Source organism: Cyprinodon variegatus, unplaced genomic scaffold (genome assembly GCF_000732505.1).
Source record: "Cyprinodon variegatus isolate N-32 unplaced genomic scaffold, C_variegatus-1.0 Scaffold507, whole genome shotgun sequence".
NCBI lineage: Eukaryota > Metazoa > Chordata > Actinopteri > Cyprinodontiformes > Cyprinodontidae > Cyprinodon > Cyprinodon variegatus.
Genome location: NW_015150960.1, coordinates 117948 through 136960, shown reverse-complemented (window position 1 = coordinate 136960; position 19013 = coordinate 117948). Strand labels below are relative to the sequence as shown.

Genomic DNA, 19013 nt, shown 5'->3' with positions numbered 1-19013 from the left:
CTACTTATTTTTGTCCAGCTTTAACATCGGTATCGATATCGGTTATCGGCTAAATGAGTTTTAAAATATCGGCATATCGGATATCGGCCAAAATCCCAATATTGTGCATCCGTAAAACATATATATATGTATAGAGTTGAAGTCAGTACTTTTCTAACCCCAAAGGTACTGACTTTTGTTCTTGTTTGTTCTTTATCCTTGTCTGTTTTCAGAAAGGTTATGCTATTATCATTCATTTGTGTCTGCTTGGTTTTGTTTTATATTTTTTCCCCTAAAAAAAGTTAGACGAACCAAACTTTTATGCCATATTTTTCCAATTGAGTCAGAGAACAAGCAGAGAACTACATCTATTTTCCTAGGAGGCACAAGGGAACTTTCATCATTAATTTTCTCATGGTGAATGCTCAGCACCAACTGTAGATAAGCAATAACTACAAGCATCAGAACTGAGACTGGATCAAAGATTATTAAAGATGTTAAAGATGAGCTGCTTCAGAGAATTACTTCTGGGACCGGTTTAGCTCACTGCTCCCCCCCCCAAATTTCTGAAAAAAAAAAAAAAAACCCTGATATGCTTCAAAGATTTATGAAGTAGCTGGGCGTGATTGATGGCTTTAATTGGCCACCAAGTGGAAAGTAAGTCCTGGAGAGTCGAGAGGCTTTACGTGGTATTGAAAGGAGTCAAGAAGATGTTTATTTATGCATTAACTCTGAAAGCGATCTCAACATCTTTTTTTGGAGGAGTGAGCTCAGACTAGACTATGTTTAATTGCTGCCCACAGAGGAGATTTACTCGTGCTTATTAACTCTGACATTTTTGTTGGCCTGCAGACCGTTTCCCAGTTTCAGCCTTGTTAAAAGAAGAATGCAAAAGAAATTGAACACATTTCATGTCGGCTCTGGCAAATCACAAATTCAAAACCAACTTCCAACACTAAAATAAAGAAGAAGGTAAAGCAACGCGACAGTCATTTAAATTTCTTTTACTATAACTGGAAACATGAATTTTGGATCCGTTTTACGCCAACTGCATATAAATTCCTGTCCTTGTAATTAAACTGGTATCAGAATTGGAACATTTTGTGAACCTCCACCTAAGATGAACTAAAGTCAGTTTTGTTATTCACAAATAAAACTTCATCCCCTCCAGAGCAATTACCTCAAACAGCATGGGAGCTTTTGTAGTGTGCAGCGCTGGAAGTCTTGCAAGCTTGAAATCCAGCCTGGTTAGCTCACTCTCATTAGAATAAAATGATCGTAATGAAGTCACTGAGAAGGTTTGACCTCTTTCTCTCGGAAATCTCAACTTGGCTTCTTCTGGAGCGAAACTGAAAACACTGGCTTCTTCTTTTTCTCCTTTAAAATAATTAGGACTTTTCCAAAGAAAATGAATGAGAGCTCTTAAATGCATAATTCATAAAACACTATTTATAATATTGCTTTGTTTTTTTTCAGAGTTTTTTAATGGTTTTCTTTTCATTACTGAGCTCTTATTTTGAAACTTTGGAAATCTATAGGTCAATAGAAACTATTCAATTAGAAAAGGAAGAGTTTGATATTCTCTTTTCTAGAGTTCTTCTTGTCCAGTTAAATTTTAGCAGAGTAATACAAGATAACAGTCCAGCTCGCTATCTCTCTGTTGGCCCGTGGCTCCTATTACTGGCCTGGATTGCTCTGAAGAGCAAGAAGAGACGACTGGTATCTGTCCAACAGACTTTGATATTGGATGAAAAAAAAGTCTCTGGATCCCAGCTGGGACCCACAACATAAAGAAGAAAGGATTTATTTCCCAGGTTCATCTATAAGTACTTTTAACTCTCAAGAGTTGAACAGAAATGTCTCTTCTGAGTACAACTGCAGTGGTAAGAAGTCAGCAATGTTTTAATATTAATCGACATCCCAGCTTGGAAAAAAAAAATGCATTTCAGATAAGTGAGAAACAGAATAGGAAGGATTTTACAGTAGCTGTGCTGGATGTTTCTACATTCATAACAGGAGCTCTGGAAATACAACAGATAATAAGATGCAGGGTTCGAAAATATTTCCAAGGTTAAAATAAACAATTGGAGCACAGATCGATATGACGAACTTGAGCTTGGCTTTATCGGGAGAACACCAACAAATAAAGAGTAAAATAAAGTTGTAATATTATTAAAGCAATAGATATTGCACCTTAATTCAATAAAAAAAAAAAAAACTTTTAACAGAACATTTCTGTCAATAGTGAGTCTATGCAAACCTCAGACTGAAATTGTTTTTCTTCAAAGCTTAGTGATAAATTCAGTCAAAATGTCATTTATCAATTTATTTATGTGGTGTTGATGCTATTAGATCATCCAGAAAGATTAGTTAAAATGATTTTCATCTAAGAAACAAAAAAGATTAAATCAAGTCAATTTCATTCCTCCTGGAAAATCATGTTGCAGCAGTGGACAGTTTTACCCATTTTATCCTTTACTTTGGAGCAATCTCTCAATGAAGACCGACTTTCTGAGCTATACCTTAAATTTAGAAAGCGAAATTGAGCTTATATGGTAAGTAAGAGTGGAACTTCAGCCACCATGTTTATGGGAGAAACAGAGTTAATCTCTGTAAGACAGGGCCAAGTAGATCATCTATAGGATAACATGAGGCTCAGTTTCAACCCAGCCAATATCCTCTCCTTTTGGGTTTGGCTGTATTTAGGTAAAGAAAGGAGTTCAAGCAAAGAAATTAAAATAGCAAGACTTTTTCTGCTGGATATTTAAATATTTTAATTGGGTAATCATTCTAAATAAGGATGACCTTAGCATTTTATAATCAAAAGGGCCAGTTTACATTTCCTTCAGTTTGTACTTTCTCATTCATAAATGTCTCATTCGCATGTCAGGTTTAATACAACATTTTTTTTTCAATAATCTAACAGTAATGAGCGAGAACACACTGTTATATAACAATTATCCGAATTATTCGGTTACTAAATTTATTTGTTTTTATGATTCACTCCCTTACTCCCGGGTTTATTGGTGCAAAAACACCAAAATGCGTTTGTTAAAATTAGAGTTACCTAATCTTATAAACCCATTTCATAAAATCAATCTTTTATGCCACTGAATAGATCAGGTTACACCAAATCCATTACTTAGAGGAGACGGTGGCGAGATTGTGCTGAGTACGGGGAAACAGCGAAACAATGACAAATGACCTGATTTGGTAGAACTACAATTTGGACTTAAAAAAAAAAGATAATTAAAATGTAACATTAGTATAAAACAGCAAATAAAACATGCAGTGAGGTGGACAATGAAAAGAACAGAAAGGAGGAAGGGATTAAGCCAGAAGAAGAAACAGGCAGAATGAAAAATGTTTAGTTCCTCTGCTGACTCAGTCCTGGGACATTAGGTCATTCATTTCCCCCATAAATCTATTCCACACCTTTCCTGAGTTGGAGGATGAAGAATCAGGCCTTGGGTGAGAAAAAAAAAAACTCATTAAAATGCATGCAGGGGAATCAAAGTGGGCCATGTTTGAATCAGAGCCAGCATTAGGGACCCATATTCCCACCAGGCTCTGGGTACAAACTGAGCAATCGTCACAAAAGTTAATGGAAAACCAGCCGCTGCTGGGATAAAAACCTTTCAAACATAGACCTCCCCCCACTTCAGCACCCTGGCAACATTTCCAAACAATATTTCTCTGATTTGTTTACCCATTAATTTCATGATGAATTTGTACCCTTTTGTTTCATTCTCTTATCTTTTCAATATCACCGTTTTGTTTTTAATGATCGCACTTTAAGCCTTCAGCAGGGGCGGATCTGGCGGGAGAGCCACCCCTAGCCAATCTTTGCCCCCCACCCCTACCAGGTAATTTCTTGTTCCCATTGGGATGTAATTCATCGCCTCTGGAACAAGCAGTTCTCTTTTAAACCAGAGGGTGGCAGCAGGGATAACAATCATATATTATTTTGACACTCTAAAGTTAGCCCTGAAAACAATAATACAGCAATTCATTATTTCTACAATTATTACGATTAATAATATTCAAAATTTCCGATTATGTTTTGTGTTGTATAGGTAGAGTTTGTCTCTGCATTTATCAAGGAATATTCTATTTAATTAAAGATAAAGGATAATTACTCAATCCATATAATGCATATATTATGTAGAACCATACTGTAGCAACAGGTGCGTAGCTTTATTAGCTAGAGCCTAATGAAAATCTGCTCTGTTTTCACTGATTAATTTGGAAAATCTTTCTGTTGTACATGTTTATTTACCTGCTGGTTCACTGGCGTCACTATAGATTGACCCTGAACAGTTTTCTGCCCTTAGTGCCCATTGGTCGCTGTGTGGCCAGCCCTATAAACACTTTCTTGAACTACAACTGGTCTGCAGCCCTCCCAGTTCCTTACCCCACAAGTGACCAACAGTAATAACACTATCCTCTTAAAGGGATGACTTTCAGACTGAAATAGTCTGGAACTCCATTTTATTCTAAGCAAGGCAGAAAAATGGTTGCAGAAACCAGCACTGAACATTATTGGGGCAGCGTGGACAAAAAGCTTTGAACCATGAACAGTGGACTTTTATATATCTTTTGGTGGCTTCATGTGGTCTCATAGTTATTGCAAATACCAAAAGTTGACATGAAAATTGCCCATGAAGACCCACTCATTTCATAATTTCCACTGGAAAGCGGGAAAATTCTATGATTCAACATGGCGAAGAGCAGTGAAACAATACTGGATCATTAAGTGTTCTCTCCTGTTGTTTTTGTAGCCTACACAATGCTATGAAATATATGTTTTAAAAATATATATAACAATTCAAACTTGTGTCATTTCTGAAATGAGTATTATTGTTTGAATGTAGCAAGCACTCAGTCCATGCATTTGATGCCTCCTCCGAAGCAGATAATTTAGGACGTATATTACTGTCTTGCCCAAGTTGCAGGTCAGGATAATCTGTGGATTTAACAATAACATGTTTATTTTCTCTACAACAAAAGCACTTGAAGACTATATGCTGGTAATTTCCACTTTACAAGTGTGAAGGATCACCTTTACCAGACCACATGTAGGCAGCAATAGGTACAATCCTTGCAAAGGATCTTAAACTTCCTCACGTTATCAGTAAAGCCATGTGTTACGGGGTTTTATCTGATATTGTCTAATTAAGTGTAGCTTCAACCAAAAGCTGTCTAACTCTTTCACACGTTTTAATGCTGTTATGCTACTGGAAATCATATGCATTACTACAACTGAAGCAACTTTTAGTACGCACCCTCTGCTGCAGGGAGAGCATTTTACTGCAGGGACCTGAGGTAGAGGCATACTTGAAGCTGATTGGCTGAGGAGACAGATTATGTGCGGGTGTTTTTGCATGTGTTGAACACAGATCGAGAGGAGAAAAATGGTGATTCACTGACAGCTGTCCTAAAGAGAAGCAATCAGTCAAGTCAAGGGCTAATGTCTGTTATTTGCACGTTATGTCGGAACAAAGATTTTATCGACGTTACTTGGAGGCATCTTTAATCCAAAGAAGCTCCGCATGTCATCTCAACTCTGACTGACAGCTGCTTGATTTTAGTAAATTGCTTGAGAGACATTATACTTCAACTTTACACCTATTTCACATGCTGTGAGCATGGAAAAATATCAATTTCTAAAAAATGCTATTTTGTTCTTTTATTCTAAATAATAAATATAATCCTATAAATATATTGCAGCTAACGATTCTCATCCTACACAACAAAATTTTGCAGATTTGTATACTAAGTTTTCAGATGTATTACCCTTTTAATTAACTATTTAATACAGTTATTAATATCAAACTTCTTAGATTGAAATTTCAGTTGTAATTAAAGTTTCAATAACAGGAAAATTATGCAAATTCTTCAACATTTTAGATTATACAATTAATGGCATAGTTACTTTTACCAGTAACAAGTTACTTTGATTGTGCAGTAACTATGTTACTAATTCAATTACTTTTTTTTTTAAAGTAACATTCCTGACACTGCTTACAGTTCTGGGAAAAATTATTGTCTCAGAAATAAAGTCTCCAGTTTTCTAGTATCTCCTGTTTCGTCTAGTTTTAAAAAGCTTTAGTCATTTAACATTATAACTTGTGTCACTGAAGAATATTACCTTAATCCTAACAAAAGTCATCTCTGCTTCAACTGATCTTACATTTAATGAGGGGACTAAATAAAAAGTTTAGAAATTACATCTTGTAGCATTTTAGTATAAATAGGAATAAATAAAGGAGAAGCATAACCACCTATAATATTTAATAATCGTTAAACACATCTTTAGATCATTGTTAATTATCCACAGCGGTTTTATTTTATTTATTTTTGTTTTGTTTGCTGTCTTAAGGGTTTGTAAGATGGAAAACTTGACCAGGCAGAAACAAACAAGACTAAACACCATGGACATCTGATTGGACCCTCTGTGAACAAGTAATGTCCTTTCTTGTTAAATCTTGTAAACCGGGCGACTCTTCAAAAAAACACAGTATGTGTGAAAACTTGTTATTGGTTTTTAAAATATAGATAAATGTGGAGGAGTTTCAGCTTGTTTTTCCTTGCAAAATCATCTTTAATTTTGTCACATGGGGAGTTTCTAAGTGCTCACGACCTTTTTAAGGTCTCATTATTCTGTTAAGATTTATATCTGAACTTTGACTAGAAACTGGAAAACCTTTTAACTACTGTTTTTATCAAGCTATTTGGTTTAAAGATGGCTGGTGTTCTCCTTCAGGATTTTATATCATAGGAAAATGTATGAACCCATCAATTCTGTTGATTAATCCTAACCTTAAAAGCTGCAAAGCACCTCCAGACCATCAAACTGCCATTACCATGTTTAAAGGCCAGTGCATTATTCTTTTACTACCAGGCTGTTAGTTTTTCTCCAAATGTAAGGGAATAAAAACTTTCTCAAATGTAACATTATTGCAGAGAATATCTGGCATAGCTATCTGGGCTTTTCACCTGTTATCCTATCTTAACCTTGTCAAGAAATGTCTTTCAATGTGAAATGCTCTGATTCCCTGTCGCTATGAAAAACAAAGTTGTGACTTTTCCTACAGTCCATCTAGTCCTGACACCATGTTCAGGGAAAAATAAAGATGATTAAAGAGAAACAGGGACGGTCTCTGGACTATTTATATCAACTGAGAAGAAGTGGATGTAGTTCATATGATTGAATAGTTCTACTGGTCTCGTCTATAATCAGGAAAACAACAGACTGTACATTAAGGAGCTTCTGTCCTTTAGTGTTTGTTAGGAAGATGCTCCATTTCCTCTATAAGTCTGTGGTGTGATCTGCTCCTCCATCATCTGTTAAGCCAGCAGCACCAGAGGCAACGACTTAAAAAAAAGCTCAACAAGCTGTTTTAGGGACTGCTTTAGTACTATTTATAAAACAAAGAACAGCTAACTCTGAGCGTACCCTTCATTAGTCAAGTGTCTTCAGTCATTTCCTGCCTACAGCCATCAACATCACCTACAACTCACTGAAGAAACCAGTGTAATAAAAGTTACTAAAGCGCTTAATTTCCTTTGATTAATTTAGTCTTTTTAGTTTGTATTTGTTTTAATCACAACTATCAAGTTGTTCTACTTTGCATCAATAAAATAAACTTCGAGTAGAAAGGGAACAAAAGTTGGTCTGTAACCAGGGGCCAAAAGCCCCATAAATCTGTCCCTTCAAAGACAGTCATTGATTACTTATTAGAAGGGGCCACATCATGCCACATGTTTACAGAGAGTAGTAGCTATAAAGGAAAAGTCTGTCAATATTCAGAATTCAAACTTTTGAAAGTACTTTAAATATAAAATTATTACATACTAAGTAAAAAGAAAAAAAGGAATGTCATTTGTTTGTGCTTTACAGGAGATGTCCATGTTTGTCAAAGAACACCACTGCCGTCTACCGGTTTGTGACATCACGGTGCGGTATTGGCTGTTGATTAAGTCCCAGTGCTGTATCTGGTGTTTATCCAAGTCATCTTAAAAACATTCTTCATCGAAATGTTGGCTACATATGACGTGTTTTTTCTCTGGCCAGAAGTTTGAAGGCAAATCCTCCCTCTTTAAGTTGGCAATCCAACCTGTCAGTGGAGGATCATGACTTGGAAAGGTGAAATAACAATATTTTTTTTCACTTTTACCTGATGTATTACAACATCCAACTGCCATGCACGTGGGCATTGTCAGTATAACTATAGCTCTCGTGAGTATCAATGGTGAAGTTCTCTAGAAATCTTCAATAATTGTTGTTGATTGCAGATGTGTCTAGTAGTTCCCATTGATTTTGCTTTTAAAGCGGGGAGAATGGCCCTAGGCTTAGGGCTCCATGATGTCACTGCCGGAAGATGTCAGGAGTGAGGTGTTACTATATTTGGGCAAAAATGGCCAGTCTGGTACTCAGTAATAGCGTCGAAAATTATTATTTTAATTTTTTTACTGATTAATGCTAAATTCATTAAATCACGACAAACGTATTAGTTTTTGGTATAGTTAATGATCCATGATTATTCCTTGCTGACCAGACTTTTCCTTTTAAACAGGATTTCATCTTTTTTTTCCTACTTTTTCTTTTTTTTGGAGTTTGACATTTGGAAGTTGGTTGCTGCCAGCTTTGCTAAAATCGAAGCACTGTGAACTTTTAATGTAGAAAATGACCTAATTTTAACAGCATCACCTTTTCCAACTATAGCACAATCTGTTGCAGAGAGATGCTGAAAACTCAACAGAATAAAAGATAGAAATTTCATTTATGTCTGTTAGCCTTCATGTCATCTGCTGAGGTCTCTCCCTCTATCGCTACCTTAAAGCCTGATGAATGACTAACATATCTCAACAAGTTATGAAGTACAGTTTTCCCCTTTAATATCACTGAAATGGAAACAAAAATTAGCCAACTTTGACACACTGGCTCTCTATTTGTAACAACCTCCATGTAAATGGGCGTTACTGTCAGGATAATCTGCTGGTTGCATTTAGCAGAGTTTTTTTTTTTTTATCTTCAGAAGATATAAATAATTTTTTTGATTCGTGTTAGCCCAACCCCACCCCCCCACCTCTTTATTGTCTGAGCCAATGACACTTCTTAAATCCAGCCTATTTAGAAACTGCTGCTTTTAAACTGCTCTTATAAAAAGCAAAACAAAATATTCAACTAAGATCTGTGTTAAGCTTGATAATCTGAAATGTGTGATATTATGGTTGGTGTTTACTAAAGGTCCCTGCAAAAAATAGAGCTTAAAAAAGACAGGGATAATGTTCTTGTTGATCTCTCAAGACAGTTTATTTTTGCCTTAAAAGGTCATCTCAGTGGTGGATGAAAAATATTTCGTTTTTTAGTATTAAGGCCTGTTTACATATCAGGCGGAACCAATTCTTATTGATATAAATTCATATAAACAAGTAACTAAATGAAATTAAATCTTCTGTTACCTCACTTACTTCTGTTAATCTGTTTAAAGTTAGTTAGTTTATAACATTTGATTTTGAAATCAAAATTAGTTACTCTAACATGCAAAAGAGTTATGCTGACATTATACTAAAGCGGCTGTGCATGGGTGTAACTGATTATATTGTTTGAGACCATTAACTTTCAACACTTTTAACGGTTAATTTCAGTCAAACTTTGCAATATCAGTTAAAAAATATTTTTAAAAAGTGATAAATTGCTGTATCTGATTACTAAAAGTAAAAGCATGTTGTTCAAAGTGTTTAAAAAAGATTTAACAGGAAGGAAGCAGCTATATGACCAACAGAAAGCAGAAGCTTTAGTCACAGTTTAACTGCTTTGGTTTGTTGGGTTATTTTGTCATAAAACAACAAAGCAGTACGTATAATGGAGGAAAAATTTTGGAATTACCTACTCTTATATTTTTCTTCTTTAGATTTTGCTTTCTGACTCATTACAAGCATCAGCCTCCATTTGTAACAGAAATGATGTGAATATCTGCAGTTAAAGTCCTTGGTGTTTGAAAAGGCTGCAGAGTCGAGGTAAAGTGCCTCTAGATCAGCATTTCAGTCTGTATGTGTTGATTAACTCTGATTGATGATTTATGGTACTTCACCAAAAATTAAGTGCACCACTGAATATGTTCATTAGTTAACAATTATCTATCAAAATGAACTGCAAATGTGTCTTCATGTGTTTAAATGCTGGTAATTAGTTATGTGTGAATGGGTCATTCTGGTTTATCTGACCTCATGTGGTGAATTGTATTAATTTTGTAAAACAAGGCAAAGGGAAAAAAATCTTTAGCCAAACAGGTGATTTTTCTAAAATAATTGCCTTAATTGGACTCTTACTGCTAGTAAGAATGTTTTAAATTGACTTTAGAAAATATAATAAATGTCTTATTGAACTAAAACACTCATTATGACCTTCTTCTGCTTTGTTAACCACCATACCTTTATTTTTTATGGAGCACAGATGGTGGTGATTGTCGCAGTAGAGTTGAAGGGCTCATCATATTTGTGAAAGTTTTGTTTTTATTTATTAATTCCCTTTTTTTTTTTGCCTGAATGATCACACTGAACAAACGTTGCTATTGTTGTTTTCTAAGTCATTTAGTAAATATCTAACAAGACCTGAAGCCTCTTTGGGTTTCTTACACATTTAGTTCTGCCTGTATAATGAACTAAAATCTACTATAAGTTTTGTAATTTCATAGATTTTTCTAAATCTGACATTTAAGGATAATAAATGTCCAAGAATGTTTCATTGTACTATAATTTGCAGTTGAGTATGTCAGTTCTTAACCTTAAATGTTTATTTGTCTCTGTAAAGTGCCTTCAGATGACATGTGTTGTGAATTGGTGCTATATAAATGAACTGAATTATTAGTGTAAAGAAATAGAAGTTAATTAATGAATTCCATCAGATCTGCTTAGAAGAAATAAAAAAGATTGTGCTTATCTAGATATTCTTTTTGTAAAGAGTCCTGCTCACAGTAGCTGTGACATCTTGTTGGAGTGAACGTCTGTGGACCGATTGCTGGATTGTGCATCAAAGATGTAAAACTAAAAGGCCCTAAGATGATCAAAGTGAGAGGGAAATGAACTAAATTTTATGTCTGAATAATTTTAAATGAGTCTCTTGGAAACTCTCTGCAGTCACAAGAAAATCAATCAGTCATTTCATATATATATATTTCCTTATATATTTTAATTGGTTATTTGTACCGGATTTCCATACAGCCCTCAAAAAGTTTGGATTTCAGCTACAAGTGTTTTGTGCATTTGGAAAATATGAAAGGCAATAGAAAAACAATTATAACCATTTCTCATCTGTCCATCCTTCCCTTTTCTTTTTTAATCCTGATTTTATGTTCTAAGGTTAAACGCTGCAGAAAATTCACTTGGACACTGGAAATTTGAGCCAATCAGTGGTTAATCCATGTGCTTCTTGTCCACGTCCCTCAGGCATTGTCTCCCTGATCTCGCTGGCTGTTCTGTCCTACGAGCGTTACTCCACCATGATGGTGCCCAACATGGCCGATGGCAGAGACTTCCGTCCAGCGCTGGGAGGGATCTGCTTCTCCTGGCTCTACTCCATAGCCTGGACTGTGCCTCCGTTACTAGGCTGGAGCAGATACGGCCCCGAGGGCCCTGGCACCACGTGCTCTGTTGATTGGAAGACCCAGACTCCAAACAACATCTCCTACATAATCAGCCTTTTCACCTTCTGCCTTGTCCTACCATTCGCTGTCATCGTCTACTCCTACGGCAAACTCCTGCTTGCAGTCAGACAGGTGAGATGCTGCAGATTGAACTATGATTTCGTAAGTCATGGAAATAACGCTAGGTGATTTGTGATTGTTAAATCTAAAAACAGGTCTGCCTGTGCTGAAAACGAGTAAATGCTGATTCAAGATAAGAAAAAATGTAATTTAGATGTCCGGAAAAAGGCACACTAGCAGTGCACTACTTTATCTATGACATAAACTAAGGCAGAAGCCTCTCAGCACCTCTTAGACTGGAGGCTGGACAGCTGACAAGATAGTCAAAAATATTGCTTCAAAGAATTCAGAGAGAAACTTCAAATCCAGGAAGTGCTGTGACCGTAGAATTGGATTTGACATCTTCACAATGTTGGTATTAAAGCTGCCAGCATCCATTTTCATCTGGTCCCTAACTCTGCACCATCTGACACCTCAGCCCATTAAGCCACATGGAGATTAATGAGCGTCTGAAGCTACATCGTTAATGGCAGCGTATTTGCAGACATAACAGAAACACAAGTTGAAATGGAACATATTAAGCTTCAGGTAAGGCTTTTTAGCACTCAGATTGGACCCATTTTTACTGTCAAAACTGCTTAAACACTGTGTGGTATTGATTCAGCAGAGGTATTAGAAACATTCTTCAGAGATATTGGGCCATAGTTAAATAATGCTGTAAATTAGAGGCAGTAGATTTCTCAGCCAGGATTCAAAACTCTCAATCAATCACTTCTCAAATATGCATTTTTTAGATTGAGAGCTGCATATATGATGGAATATTACCAAATTATTATCATGTCCTACAAACCTCTTATGCTACGTTCACACCTAAAGCAGCAAGAGCAGCAAAAACATGTGTGCTGCTTCATTTATATTTGTATAGTTTAGTTCTGACATGCGGCTGAAGCATCTCTGCTGCTATAGCTGTACGATGAAAAAGTGGGTCTGATGCACGTTGGGTGGAGCTACCCTCTCCTTTTTTTGTCTGTAACAATGGCAGCTATACAGTATATACTGTGATCAGTGGGTTAAAAAGTAGTTTTAATATGTTTTTTAGTTAGAAAGTCCACCATCGTCAGTGCAGTCAGTTCATCCAGATTACCATCCTGCCTTCAAATATTATTTCGCTGTCAGAGCCGCTCAGATCCCCACATACCGGCGGTGCGCTGTCACTAGGAATCCCATTCAACAGCAGCTTCTGGCCCGGCTGTCCCTTTGCAGTTTGCCGCGGCAGCTTGGAGGCGTTTTTAATGTAAATCCAAACTGCAGGCACCAGGATAATAAAAGCAAACATGTTTTGCCAGCAGATTTCAGCATTTTAAGTTAATATAGGCGTTACTAAACTGTTTCAGTGGAGTGATCATAGTGATTTATATCATCAGCGATGTCTCTCTCTCCCTGCCAGCTCCCAGATCAGCTTCTCTGATTGGTTGATGTGGCGCGTCGAGCAGCAAAAGTTCAATTTTTCCAACTCCAGCAACAGCTGCGCTTGCAGTGCATCAGATGCTCAAACGCTCCCGACGCAGTTTCAGCTCAAACACTCAAACGCTCCCGACGCAGTTTCTTCTCAGACCTTCTGCTCAAAACGCGCTGCAGGACCTTTTGCTCCGCCTCGATGCTCGTCGAGTATTGACTTTGCATGTGAACTAGCTGCTCCTGCTGCCTCTGCTGCTTGCGGTCTGAACGCAGCATTAGATGATTTTAGCTTTGTGACATGGCTCATTATCCTGCTGGAGGTAGTACAGTAGCTTTGGAAGTTTTGGTCATAGAATATAAATATCTAGGTAGCATTAAGAGTTTATTAGTCTCAGCTTCTGCTCTCTTAAACTGGGAATGCTAAATGCTGTTAATTCAATCCAAACAATGTATTGCATTAAGCAAATGAGCAAATATTCGCTCCACGCTCACTCGATTTTTACGTTTTCTTGAAGAGTTGTTCTCCGTTTAGCTTCATCCACCTTCGCATATGCTCTCACCATGATGAGGCCACTGCCATGCTGTCTCCTGAAGAGACTTATGGCTAATGAGGAAACCCCCTCATTTCAAGTTTTTTTACTAGCAAGAACATGGTGTAAGGACTATAAATACTCAAGATCCCTCATCTCAAATTAGCAAAAGAGGACGAAGAAATGAAGGACACAATTTTTGGCAACTCTTCTCTCTAATTCATCCATCCATTGTCAGTAACCACTTATTGTAGCAGGGTGGATCTGATCTCCACAGGTAATTGGTAGAGAGGCTTGGGTCAATAATTCATCATACCCACATATCATTACAGGTAGCAACTATATGTAAGTTAAAACTGGCTTAAATCAAAGGCAGCCAAACCTTTGCTCAGTTTTTTGTTGTTTTTTTTGAAGACGTTTCAATATGTTTCTTGTTTGCCTCTGCTCAACTTTTCTATCAGAAGACTTGCTTTTGGTTTTTATGAGTTTCACCAAAGTTCCTGAGGAAGTTTTTGCCACTTGAGGAGGTTTTTGTATAGACTTGAGCTACATTGATGAAAAAGTTGGGTTTTGAAGCAGTCAATGCTGACGATAGGAAGAGCATAGTACGGAGCCACACATTACTGTTCTGTTTTTGAAAGGAATTATAGACAGCAGCCTTTATACTCACTGCTCACTCCCCACATAGACCTCTTCACCCTTCATTGTCTCATCACAGAAAACAGAAACTCTACATGTCGCTGTGCAATAATGAGTCTGAAACTGCTGACCTCGTGTCAGTTGTCTAAAGGTGAAAGGGTTTTCACTGACCTCAGAAGGAGAACAAATTATGCAGCAAGGCTAATACAATCTAAGTTTAAAGATCACATTATAGGGTGTATACAACAACAATTGCTCATTCCTTCTCCTTTGGCTCTAATAACGATTTCTTGTGTCCTTTGAAGTGTATAATTAGCTTACACATAAAGGTAGGTGGGGTTTCCAGAAGCCTCAATGTATCAATTATTCACTCAGTACAGGAGTTTCTAAAGGATGGCCAAGGGGGTTACTTGCAACCCTTGGAGTGACTTTGAAAAGGACTTGACCAAAAACAAAATACATTTAGTTATCCAGCTCAGGAGGCTGATACAGAATGACATTTAAAGAACATCTAACTGTGACTTTTTCATTTAAACAATGCCTTTAAAATATACAGAAAACAAATGTAACTATTAAAGGTACAAGACAATTATTCATCTTTCACCAACCATTAGGCCTGTCACGATAACAAATTTTGCAAAAAGACTAATTGTCTCAAAAATTATTGCAATAAGCAATAATATTGTTTGAAGACCTTTTTACACTGATCTAATGGAAATGACGTAATAATGCATGCATTTTCCTGCAAAAAATAAAACGAGAAAAAAATTAAATGGACTCTCAGTCTCTGTTAACTTAAAATACACTTGAATAAAAAATAAACACAAGATAAAACCACAGTGAAAATAAAAACGTATATACAAAATATCACGTTGGTGATATATATGTTTTCCTGGGGAGTTCATACTGTCTATCAAATGTCTGCAACATTTTTTTAAATGCCGGCTTTTCAACAATATTACTGTAAATGGAAGCATCTCTTTAGCAATTAAATGAACTACGCTGTCTGTGAGTGCGCTCCACTTTGCGCCGTCCTTTTTGTATGCTGCCTGTCGATTATTTGCTTCAGTGATGGTGGACTGTCGCAAACTTGAAGACACAGACGGGCCACCGCTTGTACATTTTGTCCCCAGCTGGAGAAACTTTGCTGGGTGGTTGTGCTTTAGGTGCATGGGTAGGTTGGTTGTATTGCTGCTCTTAGTTGCTACTGTTTTATGACAAATGCGACATACTGGCTCGCATAGGTTCAGCGGTTCGCCTCTGTCATTTGTTTTTTTTTTACCTCACTAACTCCTCACGGGGCTCTAAAGCTGCAGAAGTACAAAATGATGCGTGCTGACTACCTGATGCGATAGTCCACTCCTCCTCCCTCCTCAAAAATGAGGAAGGGGAGGGGTCAGTGGAAAGCACCGGAGTTAAGCCTTTTCATCCAGCGTCATCAATAGGAGAAAAACACAGGCAGAGACGATATAGCCGATAAATGAAATTTCATTTATAGTTTCAGCTATGTTGTAAACTTGGCTCAGTAGAATAGTTTAGTTGTTATTTTTTAAGAAAAAAATAACAAACAATCTGAAATATCCCCAAACAATCTGTAAAAGGATAAAAGGAGTATTATTACTATTATATAGGACGTTGTGGGTTTATTTATTTTTTTTAAATAATTTTATGATTTTTTTTTTTATAATTTAAGCAAACCAGTGAGATGTTTCAGATCTTCAGTGATTCACAGATTCAATCTGACTTAACAAAAAAAAAAAAAATTAAGTTATATATATATATATAGATTTTTTAATTTATTTCTGAGCAGGTATGAATGAAACATAATTTTTGCATTTTCAATTAAAAGAAAAGCAGTCAAGGTATTTTGGAATCTTAACAGTTTTGCAGCCTGTGATAAATATTTTGGACACAGCTAACTAGTACGCCTTGTTTTTAAACTCAGGTAAATGTGGAATTAGTCGTCAGATTTGGAAAACCCTAAACATTGTCATCTGTTACAGATTGCTCTTTTGAAAACAGGCACAATGTCAATAATAACTGTTCTATGTGACTTTGGCTGTATGTTGAGGTCATTGCTCTAAAAAAAAGCATTCATCTCAATTGTTACTCCCATCCGTCACAGAAGGGGAAAGTTTTGTATTTACAGAGGATTTATTCCAAGGTCACAGGATCACTCAGCATTGCCATTCTAAAAACTAATGAAATAAAAGCTATATTTAGAAACATTGCTGTTCCTAAACACTGAGCAACAAATACTTTCTTACATATTTGATAAACATTTAGACATCAAGTGACAGACTTTACACTAACATTGTTATAGTTACAAAAACCAGAATATACTCAATGTGCAAACATAAATGGCTTTTTTAATCACATTAATAATGAAACTTACCTTGAAGGCACCTAATTGCTGTCATGGTTTTAGTTATGTTTAAGTTTTCTCTTGGAGTTTTCATTGGTTTTATTTCCCTTTTTTTATTATTCTATTTATTTTTTTATTGTATTTGAGTTCTTATGTATTTCTTGTTTGCCCTCTGTTGCCCTCTTGTATCAGTCTCCTTCTCCTAGCTCCCTTCTAGATTCCTCTGTCCACACCTGCTCCCAATCTGCTGATTAGCCTGGTCTTTGTTTCTGTCTCCCATTTATACGCCTCCTGCTCAATTACTGTTTGCTGGTTTTTCGGCGTCATCATTTATTTACCCTTCATGTAAATTTTTCTGGGTTTCAGTATTTTGTTGGGTTTTGTGGATTTATGTTTGTGTATTTTTGCCTCAGTTGCACTTTTTTGGATTATTAAACTTGTAAGTAACCACCTCAGCCTTCCTCTCTGCATTTGGGCTCTTCAAACCTCCAATCAACCTGATAATTGTGAGCTGTAACCAAATGCGAAATACAATTAACTTCACAGCTGCAGTTCATATTTATAAACGTGTTGTTCAGAAAGCAAGGCTTCATCAAAGTAGTTTGACATGAATCCTTGATGATCCTAAAGGTGGAGTGAGGCTGCAGCAAACCCATGACGAACACTACTGTCTGTAATAAAAGAAACCCGATTCCATAAGCTCTGAGCCAAATGTGATGACTTGTGAAAATATAAAAAGAGATTGTGGTATAAAGAACCTGTCAGTAAAATCGGTTCAAGGCTTTTTGCACCCTCTAATAAGTTTTTTCTCTGGTCACCCTGCATTAGCTCCACCACTATGGTTTCATGGTGGACTCCAGCTTTTGTCTCATTTGATCACAGGATATTCCTCCACATGTTTGCTTTCTCTCTCTGGCTGATGTCAAACTTTGCTCCTGGCGTATAATGGATCTCTTTCAACAGTGGATTATATTTGCCACTTGCACTTTAAAGGCCAGATTCATAGCGCTCACAACTTGGAGTTGTTGCCCAAAATGATGCTCTCACCTGAGCAGTACATATCTGCAGCTCCTCCACAGTGTCAGATTGTGCGGAGGTTTTTAGAGGACCCCAATTCAGACAAGGAAACTGAGGTGGTTTCTTGCTGATTTAATAAGTAGTAGGAACAGAAGCATAAATTCTAATAGTGGTTCCAGCAGCACAGATGCCTCGGAACGTGGGTCCAGCTCTAACAGAAAAACCCTGTTTTGGTTCACACATCGTCTCAAGAAAGTCATGTGACCAATTTAGGAGCTGTTTAGAACTGACGGATGCACTAGCTGTGCTATAAGCACATCCGTCAATGCAACACATCCGCCAAAACATTCTCTGATCTTTTACGGGTAAACCATCAAATTAATCAAGAAATATGGAACAGCCTCAAGGCAAAAGAAAAGATTGGGCTGATTGGGACCATTTTGATCTTATATTTGTCTTAAATTTCTTGTTGTCTCATCCTGTTCAGTTATCTCTCTGAATTTATCTGAACTTCAAATGGACTCTTAGTTTTCTGTTCTTAATAAAAAAGATTTAGTCCACAAACATCCTTATTCACGTTTACCTAAATGTTCCCCATATAAGTTCATATTTATGGATTGTATCTAAAAATATCACATAATCAGTTTAAATAAAGATCTTAAATAATACGTTATAGCAAACATATAGCTTAAATCATTATATGTCATCAAATAAATGTCATTTTAGTCTGTGAAAGAGGCTGCCTGTAGGGATTTTAATACTGTCAGTATTCAGTCCCACAGTATCGACAGAGTATCAATACAATTTGCCAATATGTCGAAATGCTCCATGACGCATCACTAATAAATCCAAAAAATAACTAATCAAGGAAAACAAGAACCAGAACAAAGGGGGACACATAGATTAAGGAGGAAACAAAAGAACAAAGAGAATCCAGCACTGAGCAACTGCAGAGGAGGAGTATAAATGCCAAACAGAACAAAGACTGGAGTAATCAACTGATTGGAAGCAGGTGTGGACAGAAGGATCTAGAAGGGAGCTATGGAAAAGGAGATTGACACAAGGGGGCAACAGAGAGTAAACGAGAAATACATAAGACCTGAAATACAACCAGAAAACAACTAGAGTGACACAAAATGGAAATAAAACCAATAAATTAGATAACACAGAAAGACATGAATCAAAGTGTAACTGAAAACTCAAAAAGAAAAATTAAACTTACAGTGTGTAATAATTACAGGGATATACAGTCATAAATGTAATATATTATACATAACTATGTTATTTATCATCATCTACGAGCTCAGCCTCTTA

At 36.5% G+C, this 19013-nt stretch overlaps 1 protein-coding gene across 1 annotated transcript in view; it reads left to right on the top strand.

Moving 5' to 3' along the window:
- Positions 1–19013, top strand: part of LOC107094803 (vertebrate ancient opsin-like) — a 66052-nt gene that overhangs the window by 4458 nt on the left and 42581 nt on the right. Inside the window, exon 2 of the mRNA XM_015390647.1 lies at positions 11434–11762. Within this exon, the coding sequence (XP_015246133.1) occupies positions 11434–11762 (329 nt within the window). The remainder of the gene's footprint in view (positions 1–11433; positions 11763–19013) is intronic.